We start from the raw sequence: 24,237 nt of genomic DNA, 5'->3' as shown, positions 1-24,237 counted from the left end.
GCTATCCAACTTGTTCTCTAAGTGGGTACTTCCTGAGTGTCTCCTGGGCACTAGGATTCATTGAGGTACTGGGGACAGTGATGAGCAAGACAATCTCTTCTATGGGGGTGAGGGGACTGAAGAGACAGGCAAATAAACAGTCGGTTTCAGGATAGCATGAGAAGAGTTTTAGTGGGGACAAACATTACAGAGCTTCAGGCAGGAGCCTTAGGAACCCATCATCCTGGCCAGGGGCTCAGTGTTACAAGCTAAAGGTGCCAGGTTTATTTTTATCTCAGCAAACTACAGAGAGCCTGTCCACAACCATGAACTGCCAGCCTTTGCCTTATATGGTCCATTACACTAATTGAGCTAATCTCCTCCATTTGCATCACTGGTCAGCTAAAAAGTCAGCATTCCTTGCTGTTTGGTTCATGAAGATGGGGAGCAAAGCTTTGTTTTCTGTGGCAGCAAGCACTAATGCCCGTGCAGGTCCAAGTACCAAAGAACATTAAAATCCAAATGCTAATGGTGTTATTGAAGAACTCTGGCATTGCAGCCTGAATTTTGTCTTCTTTTTAGCTCTTTCCTTTGTTGGGGGTGACTGCTGAGGCACTGGGTCTCTCTGCTAATGCTGAGTTTTCCTCTCACCAACTCATGCTGAAAACTAAGATACAACCTGGACTCTTGAGTCTCTTGTGTCACCATTTAGAATCTAGATGGTCAGAGCTTTTCCCAGGCAAAACAGAGAGAAAGCATGAGCTATGGGAAAGTGCTAAGATTGTGGGAAAGTTGACCTGGGCATGACTGAGCCTGATGTGGTTGAGATGGGCTGGGACACTGCCTATTTCTGGTAGAAAGGAGGGGAAAGGGATTGTCAGATGTTTCCACCATTGGATACCACATATCTTATCAAAAACGAATTGAGCACAGATAGTGTTAGAGGTGCCCTCTCTAAACCACTCTTCTGCCACCTGTGATCTCTGTTTCCACTTGGAAAACTGGAGACAAAATCAGGTCCCTTCTAAATGTTCACTGAGGACAGAGTTTCAGTTTCAAGTGCTGAGCAATTTGAGGGATTTGGGGAAGACATGGTCAGAACCCTAAAGAATCCAAGCTCTAGCAGGGCCATAGCAATGGTACCCATCTAAGATTCTTTCCTTTCTGACTTCTGTCTTGTTCCTTTTCCAAATAGGAAAAAGAAGACAAACAAGGGCCCCGCCGTGGGTGTCTATAATGGCAACATCAATACCGAGATGCCAAGACAGCCAAAAAAGTTTCAGAAAGGGCGAAAGGACAATGATTCCCATGTATATGCAGTCATCGAGGATACCATGGTGTATGGGCATCTGCTACAGGATTCCGGCGGGTCCTTCCTGCAGCCCGAGGTGGACACCTACCGGCCGTTCCAGGGCACCATGGGGGTCTGCCCTCCCTCCCCACCCACCATATGCTCCAGGGCCCCAACTGCAAAGTTGGCCGCTGAAGAGCTGCCTCCTTGCTCCCCTCCTGAGTCCGAGAGTGAACCATACACCTTCTCCCACCCCAACAACGGGGATGTAAACAGCAAGGAAACAGACATTCCCTTGCTGAACACTCAGGAGCCTGTGGAGCCAGCAGAATAACTTGATCCCTTCCAGGGAATTTGCTGAGTTTCATAAAGCAGGGCACTGAGACACCCATCCGTGTTCCTAACCAGAAATCCTAAAGAAGAGGAATTATACAGAAGGAACAGCAGGAGATTTTCCTGGACACCACCAACTTCACATTGCTCAGTGGACTCATTCTAAGCACAAGACACTGAAAATGATGAATTCTCATCTGGATACGGTCATGACAGCTCATGTCCTTCTCAACTCAGGCTGTGTGGTTAGCCAGCCTGTAATGAGAGGAGAGAGGCCTGAGTCACCTAGCATAGGGTTGCAGCAAGCCCTGGATTCAGAGTGTTAAACAGAGGCTTGCCCTCTTCAGGACAACAGTTCCAATTCCAAGGAGCCTACCTGAGATCCCTACTCTCACTGGGGTCCCCAGGATGAAAATGACAATGTGCCTTTTTATTATTATTTATTTGGTGGTCCTGTGCATTTAAGAGATCAAATGTATAACCACCTAGCTTTCTTCACCTGACTTAGTAACAACTCATGCTAACTGGTTTGGATGTCTTCATTGTGACTTCTATCGACCACTAGATAAACGTGTGCCAGTCCCCCGGGAGGTGGGAATAATTTATAATCTGTCCAGCCAGAAAAGGGTGTGTGTGTTTGAGCAGCATTGACACATATCTGCTTTGATAAGAGACTTCCTGATTCTCTAGGTCGGCTTGTGGTTATCCCATTGTGGAAATTCATCTTGAATCCCATCGTCCTGTAGTCCTAGCAATTAGAGAAATTTCCTTAAGTTTCCATGTGCGATTCTCCCAGCTGCAGCAATACTTTGACATTTAAAGAAAAATTTAGAGAATATTCTCGTCCTCTAAAAATGTTTAAATATATACTGGACAGTGGCCCCCTGCATTAGTTGTCTGTTGCCACTGCAACCCATCACTTGGTAACTTAAAAACAACACATTATCTTACAGTCCTGGGGATCAGAATTCTAAAATGGATGTCCTTGAATGAAAATCAAGGTGTCAGCAGAGCTGTGCTCCTTCTGAAGGCTCTAAGGAGAAGCCAGTTCCTTGCCGTTTCCAGCTTCTAGAAACTGGCTGCATTCCCAGGCTCCAGTGGCTGGTCAAGCTTTTCTCACATGTCTTCACTGTGTCACTGACCCTCCCATTTCCCTCTTTGACTTACAAAGCCCACCAGGAAGATCCAGGATAATCTCTCCATCTCAACATCCTTCCTCACACTGGAAGAGCCTTTTACCATGCAAGACAACATAGCCACAGATGGGGATTAGGACCAGGACATCTTTGGGGTGCTGTTATTCTGCCTACCACACCTTCCTGCCACTGACTCCCACAGGAGAGGCTACAAAATGATCTGGCCCACAGGGATGTTCTGTTTATCTTGCAGAATCTAACACTTAAAATTTAAAAATTCCCGTAACAATCCAGATCAGAAGAACCGGCCATTCTGAGGCTCACATTCTCACCCAGCAACAACTGGCTGGAGCTGGGCACCAGCTCTGCCTTTAGATTTGGTGTCTACTTCACCAGGTCACCACAGCCCACACTACTCCCTATCACCTCCCACAATGAGGCTGAGTGTTTGTTTCTACTGATCAATGCCCCTGCAGGTTGCATTTCTTGTAATGAAAAGGAACCCCTGGCATTAATCTGATCAGGTGAGTAGACCATGAGACCAATGTGTGCTCACATTCCTCTTTTTTCTTTAATTTGAGACAGGGTCTCATTCTGTTGCCTAGGGGGTAGTACAGTGGTGCAATCTCAGCTCACTGCAACCTCTGCCTCCTGGGCTCAAGTGATTCTCCCACCTCAGCCTCCCAAGTAGCTGGGATCACAGGCGCAAACCACCATGCCCAGCTAATTTTGTAATTTTTGTAGAGACGGGGTTTCACCATGTTGCCCAGGCTGGTCTCAAACTCCTGGGCTCCTGCCTTGGCCTCCCAAAGTGCTGGGATTACAGATGTGAGCCACCACATCCTGCCCCACACCCTCATTTACACCAGTTATCTACCCAGTGCCTGTGGACTTTTGCTTTGCCACCCCTGCTCCAATCTGGAAGGAGAGGGATTGTGCTATAGCTTGTCAGCACAGTCCCAAGTTCAATATTTCTGTGGCAAAAACTTCCTTCAAAAAATAAATGTACTTCATTGTATTCAATGAATTCACCTTGAAAACGCACTGCCTCAACTTGTTCACATGGCGTGAATGAAAGGAATTTTATAATCTCCTAAATGGTGTGTACTGCAAGACCTCTTGAACACTTTCCAGAGGACAGGATATTTAAATTATGCCCTTGGCGTTGCCTATAGCACCTTTCCCTTCTAAAAGTCTGCTTCCTGCCCAGTGACCCTTGTGCTTGTGAGCCCAGGTGCTGACCCTCCATAAAGGGCCAAAGGAGGGCTGCAGCTTCCTTCCCTCACCAAAGAGTCCTTATTTGAATTCACTGTGTGGAGCCCTGGCCCTCCGTTCTCGACTTTCCCCAACCTCCTAGCCCCTTCCAAGCAGGACTAGGTGACCTGCATTCCACCCAAGGTGGGGTTGGCCTTCTTTGGGCTGGCTACTTGTCACCATCACCGACATCACTGTTGCCTGCAAGGACACCACATGGCCATTTTCCTTCAACTGAGGGCTCAAAACTCCTGGACAAGTTGCTGGCTCCTGAGACCAGTATTTTCTGAAGCTGTGCCTCAGTGAAGGGGCCTAGCCTGAGGAACCCTGGCTCTTTTCTTTAAAGCCCAGGCCCTACTTATATAAAACATTTCAGGGTCACTGGAAACAGTGAAGTGCGTTTGTTGAAGCCTACTGCATGCCAGCCCAGTGCCCATCCGTGTGGTCTGCCATGCCTACATGGAAGGCCAGCGCATGCAGGACTGGTCTCCAATGCTGTGATCATTGCACAGAAGGGAAAGGTCTCAAGGAAGAGTCACCTGAGACAAGCACAAGCCCACCAGACATGGCCTTGGTAAAGGTTAGAGGACTGGTGTGTGTGGATCTGCAGTGCTTCACTGGAAATAATTTATTCATTGCAGATACTTTTTAGTGGCATTTTATTCATTTCCTATGCTTTTTTAAATAAACAAATGTACCAAAAAACAAGTATCAAGCTGTTCAAGTGCTTCGGCTGCTTGTCCCCTGGTTCAGTAGAGGCCCCAGTTTCCCAGTTGTTGACTGTGACAGGCTCAGCGTGGGCTCAGCAGATGCTGTCTTCATTTGTGGATGGTGCGGAAAGCTGGGCTTTGGGATACAGGCTCTTTCCTCTTCGTGTGATGCCGCTCTGTGTGTGAAGCAGATGTTTTTGTCTGGAAATAAAAATGATAGTCTTGGAGTCTTGCCACCACTGATTTTCAAGTCTCCCTGTACGCAAGTGGAAGGAATGGAAGCTATTGCCAATGGGTAGCTGAGAGGCCAGGGCTTGTTCTGTTCTGTTCCTGTGGGGCAACATGGGCCCCACCCTGTGTGACCTTTCCCAATACCTAACCCCCATAGAGGCCCAGGGCCACCCTAATCACTGACCACAGTTGATCTCTAAGCCCCGTGCGGGTCACCAGCCACCAGAACAAAAGTAAAGGGAGGGCAGTGAGAGGAAAGTTCCCATGGCTCCCACCATCTGCCATGCACTTGGAGGGGAGACTCAAGCACACCGGATTGAATCCACCGAGAAAACCAGATACTGTGTAATGAGCCACCCCAAAATTTAGTTAAAAATTAGTAGTTTTGCTCACAGATCTATAATTAGAGCAGGGCTCAGCAGGGACTGAATATCTCTGCTCCACGTGGTCTCAGCTTGGGCAGCACAATTAGAATCCTCTTTCAAGTGGGCTCTTTGACACAGCTAAGTTAGTGCTGGCTGTTGACTGGGAGCTTTGACTCCTGGTCACTTGGACTACTGCACAGAGCTTCTTCACAACATGGTGGCTGGGTTCCACGACTGAGTGCTCCCCGATTCTAAAGGTCAGAACAGCCAGTCTCTCAGAGGCTGGACCTGGACACTGGCATGACATTACTTCCATTCTATTCCTTTTTTTGTTTTGTTTTGTTTTGTTTTGTTTGTTTGTTTGTTTTTTGTGTTTTTGAGACAGGGTCTCACTCTGTTGACCCAGCTGGAGTGTAGCGGTAAGATCATAGCTCACTGCAACCTTGAACTCCTGGGCTTAAAGCGATCCTCCCACTTCAGCCTCTTGAGTAGCTGGGACTACAGCCATGCACTACCACGCCCAGCTAAACTTCCATTCTATTCTATGGGGGCATTAGTCACAGAACCTACTCAGATTTACGTGGAGGAAGCAAAGATTCCCCCTCCCCATCTCAGTGGGAGAAGTGTCAAAGAATTTGCAGCCATCTGTAATAGGCTTCAGTGGGGCTGGGGAGATCAGAGCTGTCCAGGTCATGCCCTTGGACAGCACTGACCACCTTCACCACTGCGTCCTTGATCACCATGACCACATCTGGGCTGCATCCCACCTCTGACTGCCCCTTCTCCTGGATCCTGTTCTCATGACTCAAGGTTCAGTCTTTGGTCTTCTGGTCTTTTCTCTCTGCACACTGCCCCATAGGGAGGGTACTGTCTTAGTCCATTTATGTTGCTATAAAGGAATACATAAGCATGAGGAATTTAAGAAGAAAAGAGGTTTATTTGGCTCATGGTTCTGCAGTCTGTACAGGAAGCATGAAACCCAGCATCTGCAACTGATAAGGGCCTCAGGCTACTTCCCCTCATGGCAGAAGACAGAGGGGAGCCTGCACGTGCAGAAATCACATGGTGAGAGAGGAAGTGAGAGAATGGCAGGGGAAGGGGTGGTGCCAGGCTGTTTCCAACAACCAGCTCTTGACAGAACTAAGAGAGGAAGAACTTGCCATGGACCCAGGAAGGGCATTAATCTGTTCTGAATGGCTATACAAGATTACATCTTCTAAGGTCACTTTCAGCTCTAGAACGCTTTGATTCCTCCAGTCACCCAGGCCCAGAATATTGGACCTAACTTCATTTCATCCCTGTCACTCACCCTGATTGTTCTAGTTTCTCCTCCCATCCAACATCCCCCTCTATTCCACCAGTCCTTTTTCATCATGTGACTCTGTCGCTCTGAAATCTGTGCCTCCAGACTTGGTTGGCCCTTAGAACAGAATCCTTGGTCTTTTGCTGGTGGTGTGGCATTTCCAGTCCACTGCCTGGCCCTCCTTACCTCTTCAGACTTCTCTCCGCCCACTTCACCCATGACCTCAGAACTCTATTCCAGTGGGGCTCTGAATCCACTCCTGCCCACCCCTTGCTCATGCCATTGTTCCTGGACAACTCACAGCAAAAGCTGCCCACCTTTCATGTCTTACCAGCACTTCAAAGTCTATCACAGAGCCCATTTTCTCCAGGAAGCCCTCCAACTCTGCTAAGCTCTCCTTCTAAATCCCAATAGGCCTTTTGATTCATAATTCTTCTGCATGTAGCTGTATTAGTTTCATTATTTAAAAAGCTTGTGCTTGCTTGTCTTTTGCTTAACCAAGATGCTACTTTTTTCAGAGGTAGGGGCCCATGTCTTGTACTTGGTCCATCTGCCTCACATTGTCCAACACAGTGGGTGCCCTAGAAATTATGTCTGTTACATTTAATTATCAGAGACATGTCGTACTTCAGCAGTGACTTCAGGCAGGTGTTATACTGGAGGCTTCCAGATGGCAAGGAGGAAGTAGATGTCAGGCAAGTGCCCTGTGTTTTACAAACCTTATCTCATGTCATCCTCTAATATCCTAGCAGCAAAGCTTATCTTCAGCTTACTGGTGAGAGGAGAAGGCCCAGCAAGGTGAAGTCACGAGCCCAAGGTCACAGAGCAGCAAGAGGCAGGGCAGCAATCATATAGCCTTTCCACAGTGCTCTGCTACTCAGCTAGGCCATGAGACTGGGTTCTCCTGGGATCCACAGTCAGGAGAGGGGCTGCTGAGGAGTCTGGCAGACCCCAGGGCTTCCTAGATAGTGTTTGTCTCCTCTTTTGCTTTCCTTCAAGACGCCACAAGTTTGAGGTGGAGGAGGCCTCAGGGACACTGAAGCACAATACCTAGTCCTGGGCACAAGATTAAATCTTCTAAGCCCACTTCTAACTCTAGAATGCTTTGATTCCTCCAGTCACCCTGGTCCAGAATATTGAACCCAACTTTGGTTCATCCCTGTCACTCACCCTGATTGGCATTTCTGCTTCCACCTATATGCCCTGCCTTGTCTGGACTTTGTGTAGGCAGCTCCTCCCCCAAGTCAGGGATACTTGGGGGTCTGATGTTAAAACCACAGGGCAAAGCACCTATAGCCCTGAGGCTGCTGCCAAACCTGTCTCCTTTACCCTCGCCCTGCCCTTCAGACCCAGCCTCTCATGGACTTCTGTTCCCCAGGGAAGAGGGGAGTCCTGTTCACATCTGTGTGGTCTCTGGGATCATATCTAATCAGTGCCACATCAAGGCATCCTCAGCCAGTCCTGGGGAACCCACAAACAACACCCAACCCCACAGCTCACTGTTCTGTTTGGGGGGTTCACAAGGCTATTTCTTGGCTTTAAACGTGCTTATGACGAAATGAGAAAGGTGGAACTCAGCCTCCTGCTGGCCAATTCTCTCCTAGCCTCAGGCTTCCTAAGAACTTTTTTTTTTTTTTGAGACAGAGTCTTGCTCTATTGCCCAGGCCGAAGTGCAGTGGCATGATCTTGGCTCACTGCAACCTCCATCTCCCAGGTTCAAGCGATTCTCATGCCTCAGCCTCCTGAATAGCTGGGATTACAGGTGTGCCCAACCACACCTGGCTAATTTTTGTATTTTTAGTAGAGACAGGCTTCACCATGTTGGCCAGGCTGGTCTCAAACTCCTGACCTCAGGTGATCTTCCCGCTTTCACCCAGCAAAGTGCTGGGATTACAGGCGTGAGCCACTGCACCCAGCCTTAAGAACTTCCTAATGATCCCATGAGTTATATGGATGAACCAGCACGGCCTCTTCTCTACCCTTGAGTGTAGGTGTATTAGTCCGTTTTCATGCTGCTGATAAAGACATACCTGAGACTGGGAAGAAAAAGAGGTTTAATTGGACTTGCAGTTCCACATGGCTGGGGAGGCCTCAGAATCATGGCGGGAGGTGAAAGGCACTTCTTACATGGCAGTGGCAACAGAAAAATGATGATGATGCAAAAGCAGAAACCCCTGACAAAATCATCAGGTCTGGTAAGACTTACTCACTACCATGAGAACATTATAGGGAAAACCATCCCCATGATTCAAATTATCTCCCACCAGGTCCCTCCCACAACATGTGGGAATTATGGGAGTACAATTCAAGATGAGATCTAGGTGGGGACACAGAGCCAAACCATATCATTCCACCCCTGGCCCCTCGAAATCCCATGTCCTCACATTTCAAAACCAATCATGCCTTCCCAGCAGTCCCCCAAAGTCTTAACTCATTTCAGCATTAACTCAAAAGTCCACAGTCCAAAGTCTCATCTGAGACAAGGCAAGTCCCTTCTGCCTATGAGCCTGTAAAATCAAAAGCAAGTTAGTTGCTTCCTAGACACAATGGGGGCACAGGTATTGAGTAAATACAACCATTTCAAATGGGAGAAATTGGTAAAAACAAAGGGATTGTAGGCCCCATGCACATCTGAAATCCAATGGGGCAGTCAAATCTTAAAGCTCCAAAATGATCTTCTTTGACTCCATGTCTGACGTCCAGGTCTTGCTGAAACAAGAGGTGGGTCCTCATGGTCTTGGACAGCTCTGCCCTTGTGGCTTTGCAGGATACAGCCTCCCTCCTGGCTGCTTTCATGGGTGAGCGTTGAGGCTGTGGTCTGCAGCTTTTCCAGGTGCACAGTGCAGGCTGTCAGTAGGTCTACCATTTTGGGGTCTGGAGGACAGTGGCCCTCTTCTCACAGCTCCACTAGGCAGTGCCCCAGTAGGGACTCTGTGTTGGGGCTCCAACCCCACATTTCCCTTCCGCACTGCTCTAGCAGAGGTTCTCCATGACAGCCCTGCCCCTGCAGCAAACTTCTGCCTGGACATCCAGGCATTGCCGTACATCCTCTGAAATCTAGGCTGAGGTTCCCAAACCTCAGTTATTGACTTCTGTGTACTTGCAGGCTCAACACCATGTGGAAGCTGCCAAGGCTTGGGGCTTGCACTCTTTGAAGCCATGGCCCGAGCTCTACATTGGCCCCTTTCAGCCATAGCTGAAGTGGCTGGGATGCAGGACACCAAGTCCCTAGACTGCACACAGCATGGGTACCCTGGACCTGGCCCTCAAAACCTTTTTTTCCCTCCTAAGCCTCTGGGCCTGTGATGGGAGGGGCTGCCATAAAGACCCTTGATATGCTCTGGAGACATTTCCCCATTTTCTTGGGGATTAACATTCGGTTCCTCATTACTTATGCAAATTTCTACAGCTGGCTTCAATTTCTTCTCAGAAAATAGATTTTTCTTTTATACTGCATTGTCAGGTTGAAGACTTTCCGAACTTTTATGCTCTGCTTCCTTATTAAAACTGAATGCCTTAAATAGCACTGAAGTTACCTCTTGAATGCTTGCTGCTTAGACATTTCTTCCACCAGATACCCTAAATCACCTCTCTCAAGTTCAAAATTCCACAGATCTCTACAGCAGGGGCAAAATGCCACCAGTCTCTTTGCTAAAACATAACAAGAGTCATCTTTGCTCCACTTCCCAACAAGTTCTTCATCTCTATCTGAGACTACCTCAGCCTAGACTTTATTGTCCATATTGCTATCAGCATTTTGGGCAAAGCCATTCAACAAGTCTCTAGAAAGTTCCAAACTTTCCCACATTTTCTTGTCTTTTTCTGAACCCTCCAAACTGTTCCAACCTCCGCCTATTACCCAGTTCCAAAGTCACTTCCACATTTTCAGGTATCTTTTCAGCAGCGCCCCCTCTACTGGTACCAAGTTACCGTATTAGTCCATTTTCATGCTGTTGATAAAGACATACTCGAGACTGGGAAGAAAAGGAGGTTTAATTGGATGTACAGTTCTACATGGCTGGGGAGGCCTCAATCATGGTGGGAGGCAAAAGGTACTTCTTACATGGTGGTGGCAAGAGAAAAATGAGGAAGATGCAAAAGCAGAACCCCCTGATGAAACCATCAGATCTCATGAGACTTATTCACTACCACGAGAACAGTATGGGAGAAACCGCCCCCATGATTCAAATTATCTCCCACCAAGTCCCTCCCACAACACGTTGGAATTATGGGAGTACAATTCAAGATGAGATCTGGTGAGGACACAGAGCTAAATCATGTCAGTAGGTAACTGCAAGAGCTAGACTATGGTCATTTAAGACCCAGCCAACAAACAAGCCTAGGAAAAGATTAGCTATAGTCTACAAGGACTCAGAAAGAGATCCTGTAGCTCTCTTTCTGATCTACAGGAAAATCTGAAACTGCTGTAAGAAAAGAGCTCCCCACCCCAGCCTTCTGCCCAGCCCAGGCCAGCAGCAGTGCAGCAGCAGCAAACACTCTCGCCTTTGTTCCCTCTCCCATTTTCAACACTCTGACTCCCCAGCCCGCATCCTCAAGACCCAGGAGGCAGCTTCGTGGTCATGTAACCTATGCGTTACACAGAACCTACAACTTGGAAGGGCCCACACTTGGTCTCTGCTGTTGCCAGTTCAAAATTCTTAATAATTTTTGAACAAGGGACCCAGTGTTTTTATTTTGCACTGGGCTCTGGCAAATTAAGTAGCCAGGCCTTTTCAGAGGATGAGGCAGTTTCTGAGAGGTTAAACAACCTGTCTGGGGATTCACAACTAAATGACAGACCAAGATTTGAGTCCTAGTGTGTCTTAAACTCCATCAGCCTCTTTCTTCAGGGTGCTGGCCTCTGCTTGCTCACCCACACTTTCCACACCTGTGCACATGATTTTTTAACTCTATCAAAGGGCCTTCTGTGCCACACCTTTATAAGCTGGCTAAAACTCATTAGGCTGATCATCTAAAAAAAGAACATTTGTAAATTGGCCTATAGACAGAATAGGTCTATTTAGACAGAACAGACTATAGAACTGCCTATGTTCCAGACAGTAGCCAGCAGCTACATGTGGCTATTTAGACTTTAGTATTTATTTAATTAAAATTTCGTTAAATTTGGTGCTAAAGAATACATCAAAATACACTGGGTTTCCTTTTTCAAATTAAGTGTGCATGATTGTATATGGAAGAGACTAAGGTCCCAGGGTAGGAAAACCAGGAAAAGGGATATGGAGTTCTTACTTGACTTGAATGTGCACCTGAGGGTGCTTTGTGTGAATATATTGCACACTACAGCATTGTATTTCTTTTTTTGAGTTGAGTTTCAATAAAATACAATTCTTCCCCCTTCTAAAAAAATGTAGTTCCTCAGTTGCACTAGCCACATGTTTAAGCTTTCAGTAGCTATATGTGGCTAAGTGGCTACTGTATTAGACAGAACAAATATAGAACATCTCCATCATCACAGAAAATGCGATTAAACAGGGCTAATATAGCAAGTGTGTGTGTGTGTGTGTGTGTGTGTGTGTGTGTGTGTGTGTAATGCCACCTTCTATGTATTAAATGATTACTATTTACCAAGAACTCTTCTAAAATGTTTATATGAACAGTTTTATTGAATCCTCATATTTAATTTTCAGTCCTTATCTTACTTGACACAGTATTTAACACCATCTCTCTCTCTCTCCTCCATGAGACATTTCCTTCTCTTGGCCACCACAGCCTCAGATTTGCTGGTTTTCCTCCTTCCCCTCTGGCTTCTCCTTATCAGTCTCCATGGCTGGTTCCCCCTTTTCTCCCAATCTCTAAACATCAGAGGGCCCTGTGGTTCAGTGCCCAGATTCTTCTCTTTTCTCTCCACACTTACTTATTTGGTGACTTTCTCCAGTCCCATGATGTTAAATACCATCCATGTCCCAATGGCTCCCAAAGTGGACCTATGCCCTGAATTCTGACCATGTATCCATCTCTGCTCAAGATTTCCAGTTGGTATCTAATGGCCATCTCTGATTTGAAATATCCACAGCTGACCTTCTGATGTTCCCCTCAAACCTGTTCCTCCGATTGGTGGGGAGGCTAGAGGAAACAAGTTTGCTCCAAATGGAGTTGACAGCAGCTCCGTCCTTCCAAAAACTTTAGAGTTCTCTCTGACTCCTCTCTTTCTCTCACATCCTATATCCAGTCCATAGGGGACCTTAATGGTTCTCCCTTATATGATGAATCCCCCTTCTTCCTGCTTCCACTCCTTTCACTTGGTTCACACCAACATCCTCTCTCACTTAGATGATGCAGTCACCTCCTAAATTAGTCTCTGTACTTCCACCTTCACCCTCCTCAGCCTCATCTCAAGACAGTAGCACAGTGTTTCTGTTTGTATATAAAGCAGATCTTGCAACTTCCCTGCCTAGAACCTGCCTGTGGCCCCATCTTACTCAGAGTAGAAGCCAAAGTTCTTCCTATGGTCCACAAGGCCTTGCTAGTCCTGGTTCCATCACCTGTTTCACAACAGTTCCTGCCAGGTACTCTGTCAACCATCCTGCTCCACTCAGTCCAAGCCCTTGGCTATCCTTGAACACTCTGACCTCACAGCCTTTGCATTTGCTGTTCTCTCCACCTGGAATGCTTGTCCACCAGACACCCCCTGACTCTCTCTCTTACTAGGTCTTTACACAAATGTTACCTTAATTTCCCCCAATGAAATCCCATGTGGCTTCCCTGGTGACACTCTCTAAAATGTCAAGCCTTTCCCTGACCTCCACACTTCATATCCATCTTCCCTGCTTTATTTTTACTGCTTAGTACTTATTACCATGTAACAAACTATCTATTTTATTTATTTATCTTACTTATTTTTGGTCTTCCAGCTAAATTACAAGCTTCATGAGGCAGGAACTATTGGTACGTTTTGCTCATCCCCGTCCCCAGGATTTGCAATAGTACCTGGCACATGGATAGGTTCAGCTTCACGCAACAAAAACCAATAGTGACATAAACAAGACAGAGGCTTTTTTTTTTTTTTTTTTAACATATATGCCATTCAACAGTGGAACCTAGGCCCCTACCTCTTTCTCCTTCAGCATTCTGACTGTGACTTCTACTATCATATTTGCCTCATGATCTCATTATTGATGCCAGAGCTCCAGCTGTCACACACACATTCCAGGAAGGAAGAAGAGAGGCAGGGCAAAAGGACTCTTACTTTTCAACTGAAGCTGTCTCCATTAAAAGTTTTCTTGTAGTCCAGGCATGGTGGCTCACTTCTGTAACCAGCACTTTGGGAGCCAAAGTGAACCAGAATCTCATGAGCCCAGGAGTTCAATACCAGCCTGGGCAACATGGTGAAACCCCATCTCTACAAAAAATAAAAAAATCAGGAGGGCATGATGGCGCACGGTAGTCACAGCTACTCAGAAACTGAGGTGGGAAGATCACCTGAGCCCAGGGAGGTTGAGACTGCAGTGAGCCATGATCATGCCACTGCACTCCAGCCTAGGTGACAGAGTGAGATGAGATCCTGTCTCAAAAAAAAAAAGAACTTTCTTGTAAGCCCCACTCAGCAACTTTGAATTACACCTCACCTCTATCAATGTTATCTCTAGGTACACTGGAGAGACTCTGCCAATATAAAGGTCAGTTGCAGGAGGGGAATGAGAGAAGAGATGAAAGGATACAGGCAGGCAACTTGGCATCTTTGCTTCAGTCCCTGTTTCTTATGTGTTTGTTTGTTTATATTTAAATGTGATTGTAAATCCTTCCAAAGCGTGCAGCATTTGTTTCCAGCATAATGCAAAAATCATGTTTGCTTAGATGTCTAAATTCTCTTCATTCAAACATGTTTTCATACAACTAATTTTGTTTTCTCAGTTGCCTGCCTTGTCAACTGAAAGAGCCTCTAAAGAGATTTGCCCCATCATCTCACTCTTCTAAGCTGATTAGAGACCACTCTAAATGTCACTGTGTGGTTTTGATAGTTTTGTCCTGTTTTTTATGTACTAGTGAAATGTCTCCCCTAAAAGATAGCGTCATTCAGCATTTAAAAATTTTTTCAGGCTGGGCACGGTGGCTCACACCTGTACTCCCAACACTTTTTGGTGGCCGAGGTGGGCAGAACACTTGAGGTCAGGAGTTCGAGACCAGCCTGGTCAACATGGTGAAACCCCATTTCTACTAAAAAATATATATATGAATTAGCCAGGCATGGTGGCAGAGCCTGTAATCCCAACTATTTGGGAGGCTGAGGCAGGAGAATCACTTGAACCCGGGAAGCAGAGGTCACAGTGACCCAAGATTGTGCCACTGTACTCCAGCCTAGGTGACAGAGTGAAGCTCTGTCTCAAAAAAATAAAAATAAAAATTTTTTCAAACATGAAAATAAGCTTCAAATGAGGGCCCTCATTTAATATAAACACAGTTCATCAAAACATCATCAAATGATCTTGAGTCTCATTGTAACATGGTGCTATTTCATTTTGTTTTGTTTTATTTTATTATTTTATGAGCATTAACTAACCCCAAAGTACAATTTGTCACTGAAAGTCTATGGATGATCAAAAAGAGCCATGGTCACCAATGAGACCCAAGTGAGCTCATTGGACAATGAACAAGCTAATGAGAACTGTTTATCCACATGAGAGCTTTCATCAGATTACTGAGTTAACCTTTATTTTACTCAACACTGAGCAGGGCCTGAGTCCGTGGAGACTCAAGGCCTCTTCAAGGCTTACTTGAGTGCAATGTTTGTCCTTCTGGCCTCAGTGGGAAAGAACAGCTTCTAGATGTTTTCTGCCCTACACCAGTTGGTATCTCATTCCATGGCCTGGAGTATCTCAGTGTCGTTTCTCAAACCTGTGTCCAAATTACCTGGGTTTCTTATATAAAAGGCAAATTCCTGGGCCCCACAAAGAGGCCGGATCTCTGGACTGGAGTCCAGACATTTCCAACAAGCTTCCTATCTTTGGACAACTTTCTTCAGAAAGGGGACCCTGGCCGGGCGCGGTGGCTCAAGCCTGTAATCCCAGCACTTTGGGAGGCCGAGACGGGCGGATCACAAGGTCAGGAGATCAAGACCATCCTGGCTAACATGGTGAAACCCCGTCTCTACTAAAAATACAAAAAAACTAGCCGGGTGAGGTGGCGGGCGCCTGTAGTCCCAGCTACTCGGGAGGCTGAGGCAGGAGAATGGCGTAAACCCGGGAGGCAGAGCTTGCAGTGAGCTGAGATCCGGCCACTGCACTCTAGCCTGGGCGACAGAGCAAGACTCCGTCTCAAAAAAAAAAAAAAAAAGAAAAAGAAAAAAGAAAGGGGACCCTATGGGGAGTGCCCATCCAGGATCTCGTTTCTCATCTGAAACTATCCCAGGCACTCCTAGGGCAAGAGCTGAAGCTACTCAGACCAAATCCAGAGCCACCTGGTGCCTCTGCAGGGACTCAGTGTCACCCACTAAAACTGCAAATGCTAAATTAGGGACCACTCCTCAGAGAGCAGAGGATCAGTTTCATATTCATTCTGTAAGTGTCTCCTGACATTGGCCTAAAGCGAAGTCCTGGGATGCAGATAATGGCCTCGAGTGCAGACCTGGAACTCTCATAGCCAAACAGTGAGGGCTGCTCCAAGCATTCAAACCATCTTTGTGCAGGTGATTGGAAACGAGATTGGACTACAAGAAAGACTTTTAATTGAGACAGCTTCAGTTGAAAAGTAGGTGTCCTTTTGCCCCACCTCTCTTCTTCCTTCCTGGAATGTGTGTGACAGCTGGAGCTCTGGCATCAATAATGAGATCATGAGGCAATTTTGATGGTAGAAGTCACAGTCAGGACGGTGAAGGAGAAAGAGATAGGGGCCTAGGTTCCACTGTTGAGTGGCATATATTTATGTTTAAAAAAAAAAAAAAAGCCTCTGTCTTGTTTATGTCACTATTGGTTTCTGTTGCGTGAAGCTGAACCTATCCATGTGCCAGGTACTATTACTATTGCAAGTCCTGGGGATGGGGATGAGCAAAACGTACCAATAGTTCCTGCCTCATGAAGCTTGTAACTTAGCTGGAAGACAACAATAAGTAAGATAAATAAATAAAATATATAGTTTGTTACATGGTAATAAGTACTAAGGAGTAAAAATAAAGCAGGGAAGGGGCTGGACAATACCCCGAGGTTTGCCTGAGATCAGTCACTTTTCCGAAGTTTTACCACTTAAATATGACCCTATAAGATCTTCAAAGTGCCCTTTTCTTTCCTTTTTCTTTTCTTCTTAAAAAAGAAAAAAAAAAAAAAAAGTTTTCCAGCCGGGCATGGTAACTCATGCCTGTCTGTAATCCCAGCACTTTGGGAGATCGAAATGGGTGGATCGCTTGAACCCAGGGGTTCGAGACCAGCCTGGGCAACATAGCGAAACCCCATCTCTATAAAAAATACAAGCCAGGTGTGGTCGTGCAGCCTGTGGTCCCAGCTACTCGGGAGGCTGAGGCTGGGGGAGGCCTGGGCTGGAGCCAGGTTGCAGTGAGTCAAGATCACATCACTGCACTCCAGCCTGGGCAATAGAGTGAGACCCTGTCTCAAAAAAATTTTAAAAAAAATTTTTTTTAAATAATAAAAATTTAGAAAAGCTTTTTTCAACCTTTCAAAAATTGTTTGACATTCGAGTATGGAAATCTTCTAACATACACTAAAGTAGAGGAAAGAGTAAAATGAACAGTAATATATCCATCACTCGGCCTCAACAATGATCAGCACTTTACTATCCTTGATTCACCTGAGGTTCTTTTTTTTTTTTTTTTCCAGAATGAATACAGTCTAATTCCATTTATACAGGGTTCAAAACCAGTTAAAACTAAAAAAGTATATTGTAAAAATAACAGTGTATTGTTTAGGGAATCACTCATATGCGGTAAAACTATAAAAGAAGAGCAAGGGAACACTTACTGCGACAGTAAGAGTGGTCCACCCGGGCAGATGAAGAAGCTAGATGCAAGCAGGCAGGGGCACACAGGCGTCTTCTAAAGTTGTTTCCTAAAGGTTTATGGGTAAATGTGGTTCATTTTGTTCTTCAAATACTACATATACATTATACATTCTTCTGCATAATTATACATTTCATGGTAAAGCAAACGAAAAAACATACCAAATATCTACTCTATGGAAAGGCACTGTGGATGTTAAAATGACTCAGATTCCACCTCCACTCTGCTAAAATTACTTTCACTGAGGTCAAAGACTTCAATGTCACTAAAGGGAATGAACATTTTCAATTCTCATTCTCTTTAGTGTCTCAGCAGCATTCAACTCTGCTGACCATTCTTCTCCTTGAAACAGTATATTCCGTTGGTTTTCATAAAACCATATTCTCCTGACCATTCCTTCTCAGTCTCCTTCAAAGGCTTGTCTGCTACCACCTAAACCTTAAATACTGGAGCTCCCTAAGGTACATCCATGAAACCCCATTTTTTAATAAGCTATTTTTTCTCTCTAGACACTCACATCCGTGCCTATGACTTCAATTATCATCCACACATCAAAGACTTAGATCTCCAGCTCAGATCTCTCCTCTGAGTGATGTATCACATTATCTTGTCAACACCTCTACTTGAATATTTCAAAATATCTAAATTTTGACCTGTTAAAAATGAAACTTGTGATTTCCCTGCAAAACACTTCTAGTATTCTTTCTCAGTGAATGGCACTGCCAGTCATCCTTGACAATTTCACTTGATGAAAACAAATAGGCTTTTGTTTTTCTTTCTATAGACTAAAAGAACTCACTTTCTTTTCTTTCTAAGAAAAGGTTGAAAATGAGGAAAGTAATTTTGGTGATGACTCTAAGTTGAAATAAAATCTTTCCAAAAACAAACAAACAAATCAAAAATCCCACATCATCTGGTAATTTAGGTTTCCTGCATAGAGGGAGCTCAATAAAGTTAGTTCCTTTCCCTCTAAATTAAGAGTTTTTCCAAAACACAACAGTGATTTATTTTTCCTCTCTCCTTCTTTTAACCCCTTTATGTATGTCTTCTTGTCACTTCATTTTTACACACAATAGAGTATTAAATTGTTTCTGATTTTCTTCATTTCCTGTTTCTACTTTTTTCTTTATTTCCCTCATGGCCCAACTCTCTGTGACTGAATCAGAAGACGGTCCTTCAATCAACAAATATTTATTGAGCACTCTGGGATACAGCAATGAGCAAGATAAGGTTCCTGCTCTGATGCGTTTTATATCTGGAGTGGGGAACAAACAATTACAAAATAAATAGCATGAGCTAATTAAGGAATTAAAACTGAATGACATAGAGAATAACTGGGTGGCTATCTTAGATTGAGTGGTCAGGAAAGGCCTTTCTGAGGAGGTTATATTTAAATCTTTTTTAAAATTATTTTATTTTATTTTTCCATGAGTTATTGGGATACAGGTGGTATTTGGTTACATGAGTAAGTTCTTTAGTGGTGATTTGTGAGATTTTGATGCACCCATCACCTGAGCAGTATACACTGCACCAAATTTGTAGTCTTTTATCCCTTGCCCCCATCCACTATTCCCCCAAGTCCCCAAAGTCCATTGTATCATTCTTATGCCATCTGACGTTCTTTTAATCACAACTCCATGCCTGGAATTGACTGGAATCTCAAAGGGCGGAAAGACCTTGGCGCACCGGTCATTGGTCAACTCTACTCACCTCTTGCCCCAACTCCTACCATAGAGCTTAGTAATCACGGCATCCCTGTGACCTCAGGAAAATGTAGAGAACACAAATTACAATAGGCTTCCAGAATCTTGGAAAAGTTCATTCACCTATGATGTCAGCAAGCAATGTGGATTCAAACTATGTGACACTTCATCCTAGGCAACAGGATGACCTGTGACAAAGGATGACATAGATTAAACCTTCATTCACAGTGTGCACCCAGCCTGGTTTCCCCCAGCTCTCATCACCATAACGACCAGCATTCTATAATAAGTATCCAGTCACCTAGAGACATGGGAAAACAACGCAGCAAATGTTGCTATGTTCCAATTATGAAGCCTTGGGTTCCAAGAGGTCTTACATGGCAATCTCGTCCTCTGCTTTTGGGTTCTTGATCTCATGACATGTAACACCCACCCATGAGCACAGAAAAATTCCCAGGCAGGTTTTTAGGTGCCCCTGACATCTTGCAAGAAAGATAGTACCCAGAGCCACATGGGATTTGCCGAATAATCAGCATCAAAAGAGAAAGAGAGTACCAAAATCACATAGGTCTTACAACCTCTGTAGAAGGAGGATAAGGAATCCTAGCTCTAACTCTTGGGATTATATTATTGTCATAAACTGAATAGAAAGTAGCCTATGGCTTTATTACCCCACAGAACATTAACCAGGTTTGCGTACAACTTAAAATGTTTATTTTGGTGTGCCTTTCCCAATTCTTCATATGCTCTCAGAACCAGCTTTCCATCTTACTGCTTCCCTCATTGACTAATGAATTAAATAAGCTCTGTGACTCATGTCCATCCTATTTTGTATGAGTTGTGTTTTTAACTTTTTTTACTTACACTTTGACATAAGAACTGTCCACTGGACCTGCTGCCACGGTAATGAATGAGCCTTGTCCTCAGCCCAGGTCCCCCAAGAGGATATCTTGTTGGCTGAGTCTAGCTCATAGGGTCCACCCCTGATTGTGCCGGACTGGGAAGAGGGGCGATCCAACCCCTTTAGCACTCATAGTGGGAAACAGGTGTAAATGCCCCCAAATAAGCCAGAATGCCATTAGAAAATGGGAAGAGTTACTAAACAATCCAAAATGACAAACGTCAGTGTTCCTTCCTTAGGCCTCTGGTTTACAGAGCGGGGTGCTAAGGCTCAGTCCTAGTCCAGCTGTGTCACAGTCAGCAGTTTGCTGCTCCTTGAGAGGCCGCAGAGAACCAGTGTGAGGGGGCTGGCCTTTGGGGGCATCACTGCTGGTGGGTGGCTTGGCCCCTCATCTAAGAGTGTTCCAGGAGCAAACCCACAGAAATGGGCATCAGACACTCATCCACCATTGTGTCAAGGAGTTTGTGGGGTGGGGGGCCCATGATGTTTGTGTACATGGGTACATACTGTTGGGGCTCAGAAAATGATACCCCAAAGCATGGTGCTTTGGCATGCTGAGCACTTTGAATTGAAATAAATTGGAAGGCCTTAGAAGTTGCCCCAGAATCAAGGTCTCTGATCTTCCCTTGTGTCTCCCCACAAGCACAGGGACGGCTCTCTCTGAAGCTCCCTCACCTAACTGAGGGAAGTCCTTCCAAAAGAAACATAATTGCCTTCAATTTCCTGTCTGAAATCTCATTAACCAGTGAAGATTAATCACCAACGAAGAAGCTAAAGGTCACCACCACACTTAACTGGACAGATTTTTTTTTACTGTTCTGAGAGATGCTACCTGAGAGATTTTACAGTTGGCTTTCCATAGCCACAGATTCCACATTCACAGATTCAACAACCATAGATTGAAAACCACAGATACAAAGGGTCAGCTGTACGTATTTTCTATCCACAGTTGGTTGAATCCGAGATGCAGAACCCACAGATACAGAGGGCCAACTGTACTACACCATTTTATATCTGGGACTTGAGCATCCAGTGACTATGGTATCTGCAGGGGGTCCTGGAGCCAATCCTCTGCAGATATGGAGGGCTGACTATATCTGCATAACAAGGCAATCTTTGCTCACAGTGCAGTTCCACCCTTTACCTTCTCATGACTTGTCACCACCACCCCCAGAGCCCAGAGGAACTTTGTTCCAGGTCATTGTCTGTCTTTCAGGCCTATTAATCTCCCCTAAAAATCATTTACTCTTTGTCTAAAAGTGCCTACACCCTCCGCTTTCCTCTTCTCTGTGAAGAGGGTATTTAAGCTTCAACCCTCTGGCCCTCCTTTGGGTTTTATACTTTGTATGGTTCCTGTGCACTTGTATGTTGATAAATTTGTTTACTTTTCTCCTGTCAATCTATTGTCAGTTTGTTTTACAGACTCAAATTCTCTAACTTTCAATGGGTAGAAGGACAGTTCCTCTTGCCCCACCAGTATATGAAGGCCAGCCTGCCCTCATTTTTAGGAAACATATGTCCCCAGACTAAAGAAGATCTCAGAATTGCTGAGACGCAGCTGTAATACTAGCTGTGTGATCACACAAGCAATCTAACTTTGCTGGGCCAAAAGTTCCTCAACTATAGAATGTGAATGCTAGCACCTACCTGAGAAGATCATTTCAAGGATGAGGAGAAGTGATTATATACATGACAATGTCTGAATTTAGTAGCTGCTATTAGTTAAGTCTGCACTGAGCAGGAAAAAACACCACCAACAGTCTGCTTTTGGGGTCTTGGTCTCTTCATCTTCAGCAAGCTGACTGTCTTTTCCTGTGAGGTGACAGTTCTCTAGATAGTTGTGTCAAACTCAAAGATGCTGTCCTCCTCATCATCTCTAAACTCACTTAGCTGTCCACTCCAGCAAGCTGGCATATAATCCTGTGGCATTTGCGCAGCCCTAGATGCTCCTGGGAGAAGCAGTATCACAGTGTGAGCCATGTGGGCTCAGCAGCTAGGGAATAGGAAAGTGCAGAGCAGCCCTGGGCATTTGTGCCTGCCTGGCCAGGGCAGCCAGACCAGAGGTCACTTGGGCTGGGGCTGGACATGCATCTGAGTATAGTGAAGGGATGTAGTGTTCCCAGTATGGTGGCTGGAAGTAACCATAACAACTGTGCTTTTTGTCAGAGGCGTTTGAACCAGAGTGACTCCATCTTGAATAGGGAATGGGTAAAATAAGGCTGAGACCTACTGGGCTGCATTCCCAAAAGGTTAGACATTCTTAGTCACAGGATGAGATAGGAAGTTAGCACAAGAAACAGGTCACAAAGACCTTGTGATAAAACAGGATGTGGTAAAGAAGCCAGCCAAAACCAAGATGATGATGAAAGTGACCGCTGGTCATCCTCACTGCTCATTATACTCTAGTTATAATGCATTAGCCGCTAAAAGACATTCCCACTGGCACCATGACAGTTTACAAATGCCATGGCAACATGAGGAAGTTACCCTATATGATCTAAAAAGGGGAAGAACTCTCAGTTCTGGGAATTGCCTGCCTCTTCCTGGAAAAGTCATGAATAATCCACGCCTTGTTCAGCATATGATGAAGAAATAACTATAAGTATACTCCGTCGAACAGCCCACGCTGCTGCTCTGCCTATGGAGTAGCCATTCTTTATTCTTTTACTTTCTTAATAAACGTGCTTTCACTTTATTTCATGGACTCACCTCGAATTCTTTCTTGCACAAGGTCCAAGAACCCTCTCTTGGGGTCTGCGTTGGGACCCCTTCCCAGTAACATTTTCTCCCTGCTCCACCCCCACCTCCCCCAAGGACACCTTCCTCAGTGACCCCAGGCTGGACGAACAGCACCACTCCTTTAAAGGAACTCATCACTTCCTTTCCACTGTAGAGTTAAGTTGGAGCAAAGTCAGTATCTCCAAATGGCTTCTAAGAATTTGGGAAGGTTTTCATTTTATTTTTATTTTATTTTTATTTTTTGAATTTGAAAAAAATCTTGTTAAATAGAAACTATGAATAGCGTGTGACTTCAAGGAAGAAGTCTGTGTGGCTGAAAAACTTTTCACAGTATACCCTTTTGCAGCTTTTGAATTTGAACCTTGAGAATGTATCTCCAATTTTAAAATAAAATGAAAATTAAAACCTCATTTAAAAACTTGTTAAAACTCAGCTGGGCACAGTGGCTCACTCCTGTAAGCCCAGCACTTTGGTAGGCTGAGGCCGGTGGATCACGAGGTCAGAAATTCAAGACCAGCCTGGCCAAGATGGTGAAACCCCATCTCTACTAAAAATACAAAAAAAATTAGCCAGGCGTGGTGGTGGGCGCCTGTAATCCCAGCTACTCGGGAGGCTGAGGCAGGTAATTACTTGAACCCAGGAAGTGGAGGTTGCAGTGAGCCAAGATCACACCGCTGCACTCCAGCATGGGCGACAGAGCTAGACTCTGTCTCAAACAAACAAACAAACAAAAAACTTGTTAAAGCTCAGCTGGGCATGGTGGCTTATACCTGTAATCCCAGCATTTGAGGAGGCCAAGGTAGGTGGATCACTTGAGGCCAGGAGTTTGAGACCAGCCTAGGTAACATGGTAAAACCCTGTCTCTACTAAATATACAAAAAATTAGCCAGGCGTGGTGGTATGCACCTGCAGTCCCAGCTACTTGGGAGGCTGAGGTGTGAGGATCACCTGAGCTTGGGAAGTCAAGGCTGCGGCGAGCTGAGATTGCGCCACTGCACTCCAACCTGGACAACAGAGTGAGAACCTGTCTCAAGAAAACAAAAAAACAAAACGGAAAAACCTTATTAAGACTCAAGATTCTGTGGTTAATAAATGTTCCCACAAAGTATTTCAGTCTTGCCAGCGTCTACCAAGTCTATTGTTTTCTGAGCCTCTCTAACAGGCTCATGGATAGAACGGATTGGAAGATGTGCTGTAGAAATGGTAAACCAAGTGGTGGGCAGTGGCTCATGCCAGTAATCCCAGCACTTTGGGAGGCTGAGGTGGGCGGATCACTTGAGGTAAGGAGGTCAAGACCAGCCTGACCAACATGGAGAAACCCCGTCTCTA

At 45.2% G+C, this 24,237-nt stretch overlaps 1 protein-coding gene and 1 long non-coding RNA gene across 2 annotated transcripts in view; one reads left to right on the top strand and one right to left on the bottom strand.

Moving 5' to 3' along the window:
* Nucleotides 1–4,930, top strand: part of CDCP1 (CUB domain containing protein 1) — a 62,856-nt gene extending 57,926 nt beyond the window's left edge. Inside the window, exon 9 of the mRNA XM_005546873.4 lies at nucleotides 1,175–4,930. Coding sequence (XP_005546930.3) covers nucleotides 1,175–1,604 — 430 coding nt within the window. The 3' untranslated portion in view covers nucleotides 1,605–4,930. The remainder of the gene's footprint in view (nucleotides 1–1,174) is intronic.
* LOC141409673 (uncharacterized) lies at nucleotides 4,764–19,387 on the bottom strand. The gene is made up of 3 exons (XR_012431068.1): nucleotides 19,276–19,387; nucleotides 17,528–17,614; nucleotides 4,764–4,904 (listed from the first exon to the last, which is right to left on the bottom strand). It is a non-coding gene; the product is annotated as an uncharacterized lncRNA (long non-coding RNA).
* Between the last annotated feature and the right edge of the window lie 4,850 nt (nucleotides 19,388–24,237).

This window comes from Macaca fascicularis, chromosome 2 (genome assembly GCF_037993035.2).
Source record: "Macaca fascicularis isolate 582-1 chromosome 2, T2T-MFA8v1.1".
NCBI classification, from domain to species: domain Eukaryota; kingdom Metazoa; phylum Chordata; class Mammalia; order Primates; family Cercopithecidae; genus Macaca; species Macaca fascicularis.
This window is presented reverse-complemented; position numbering and strand designations above follow the sequence as displayed.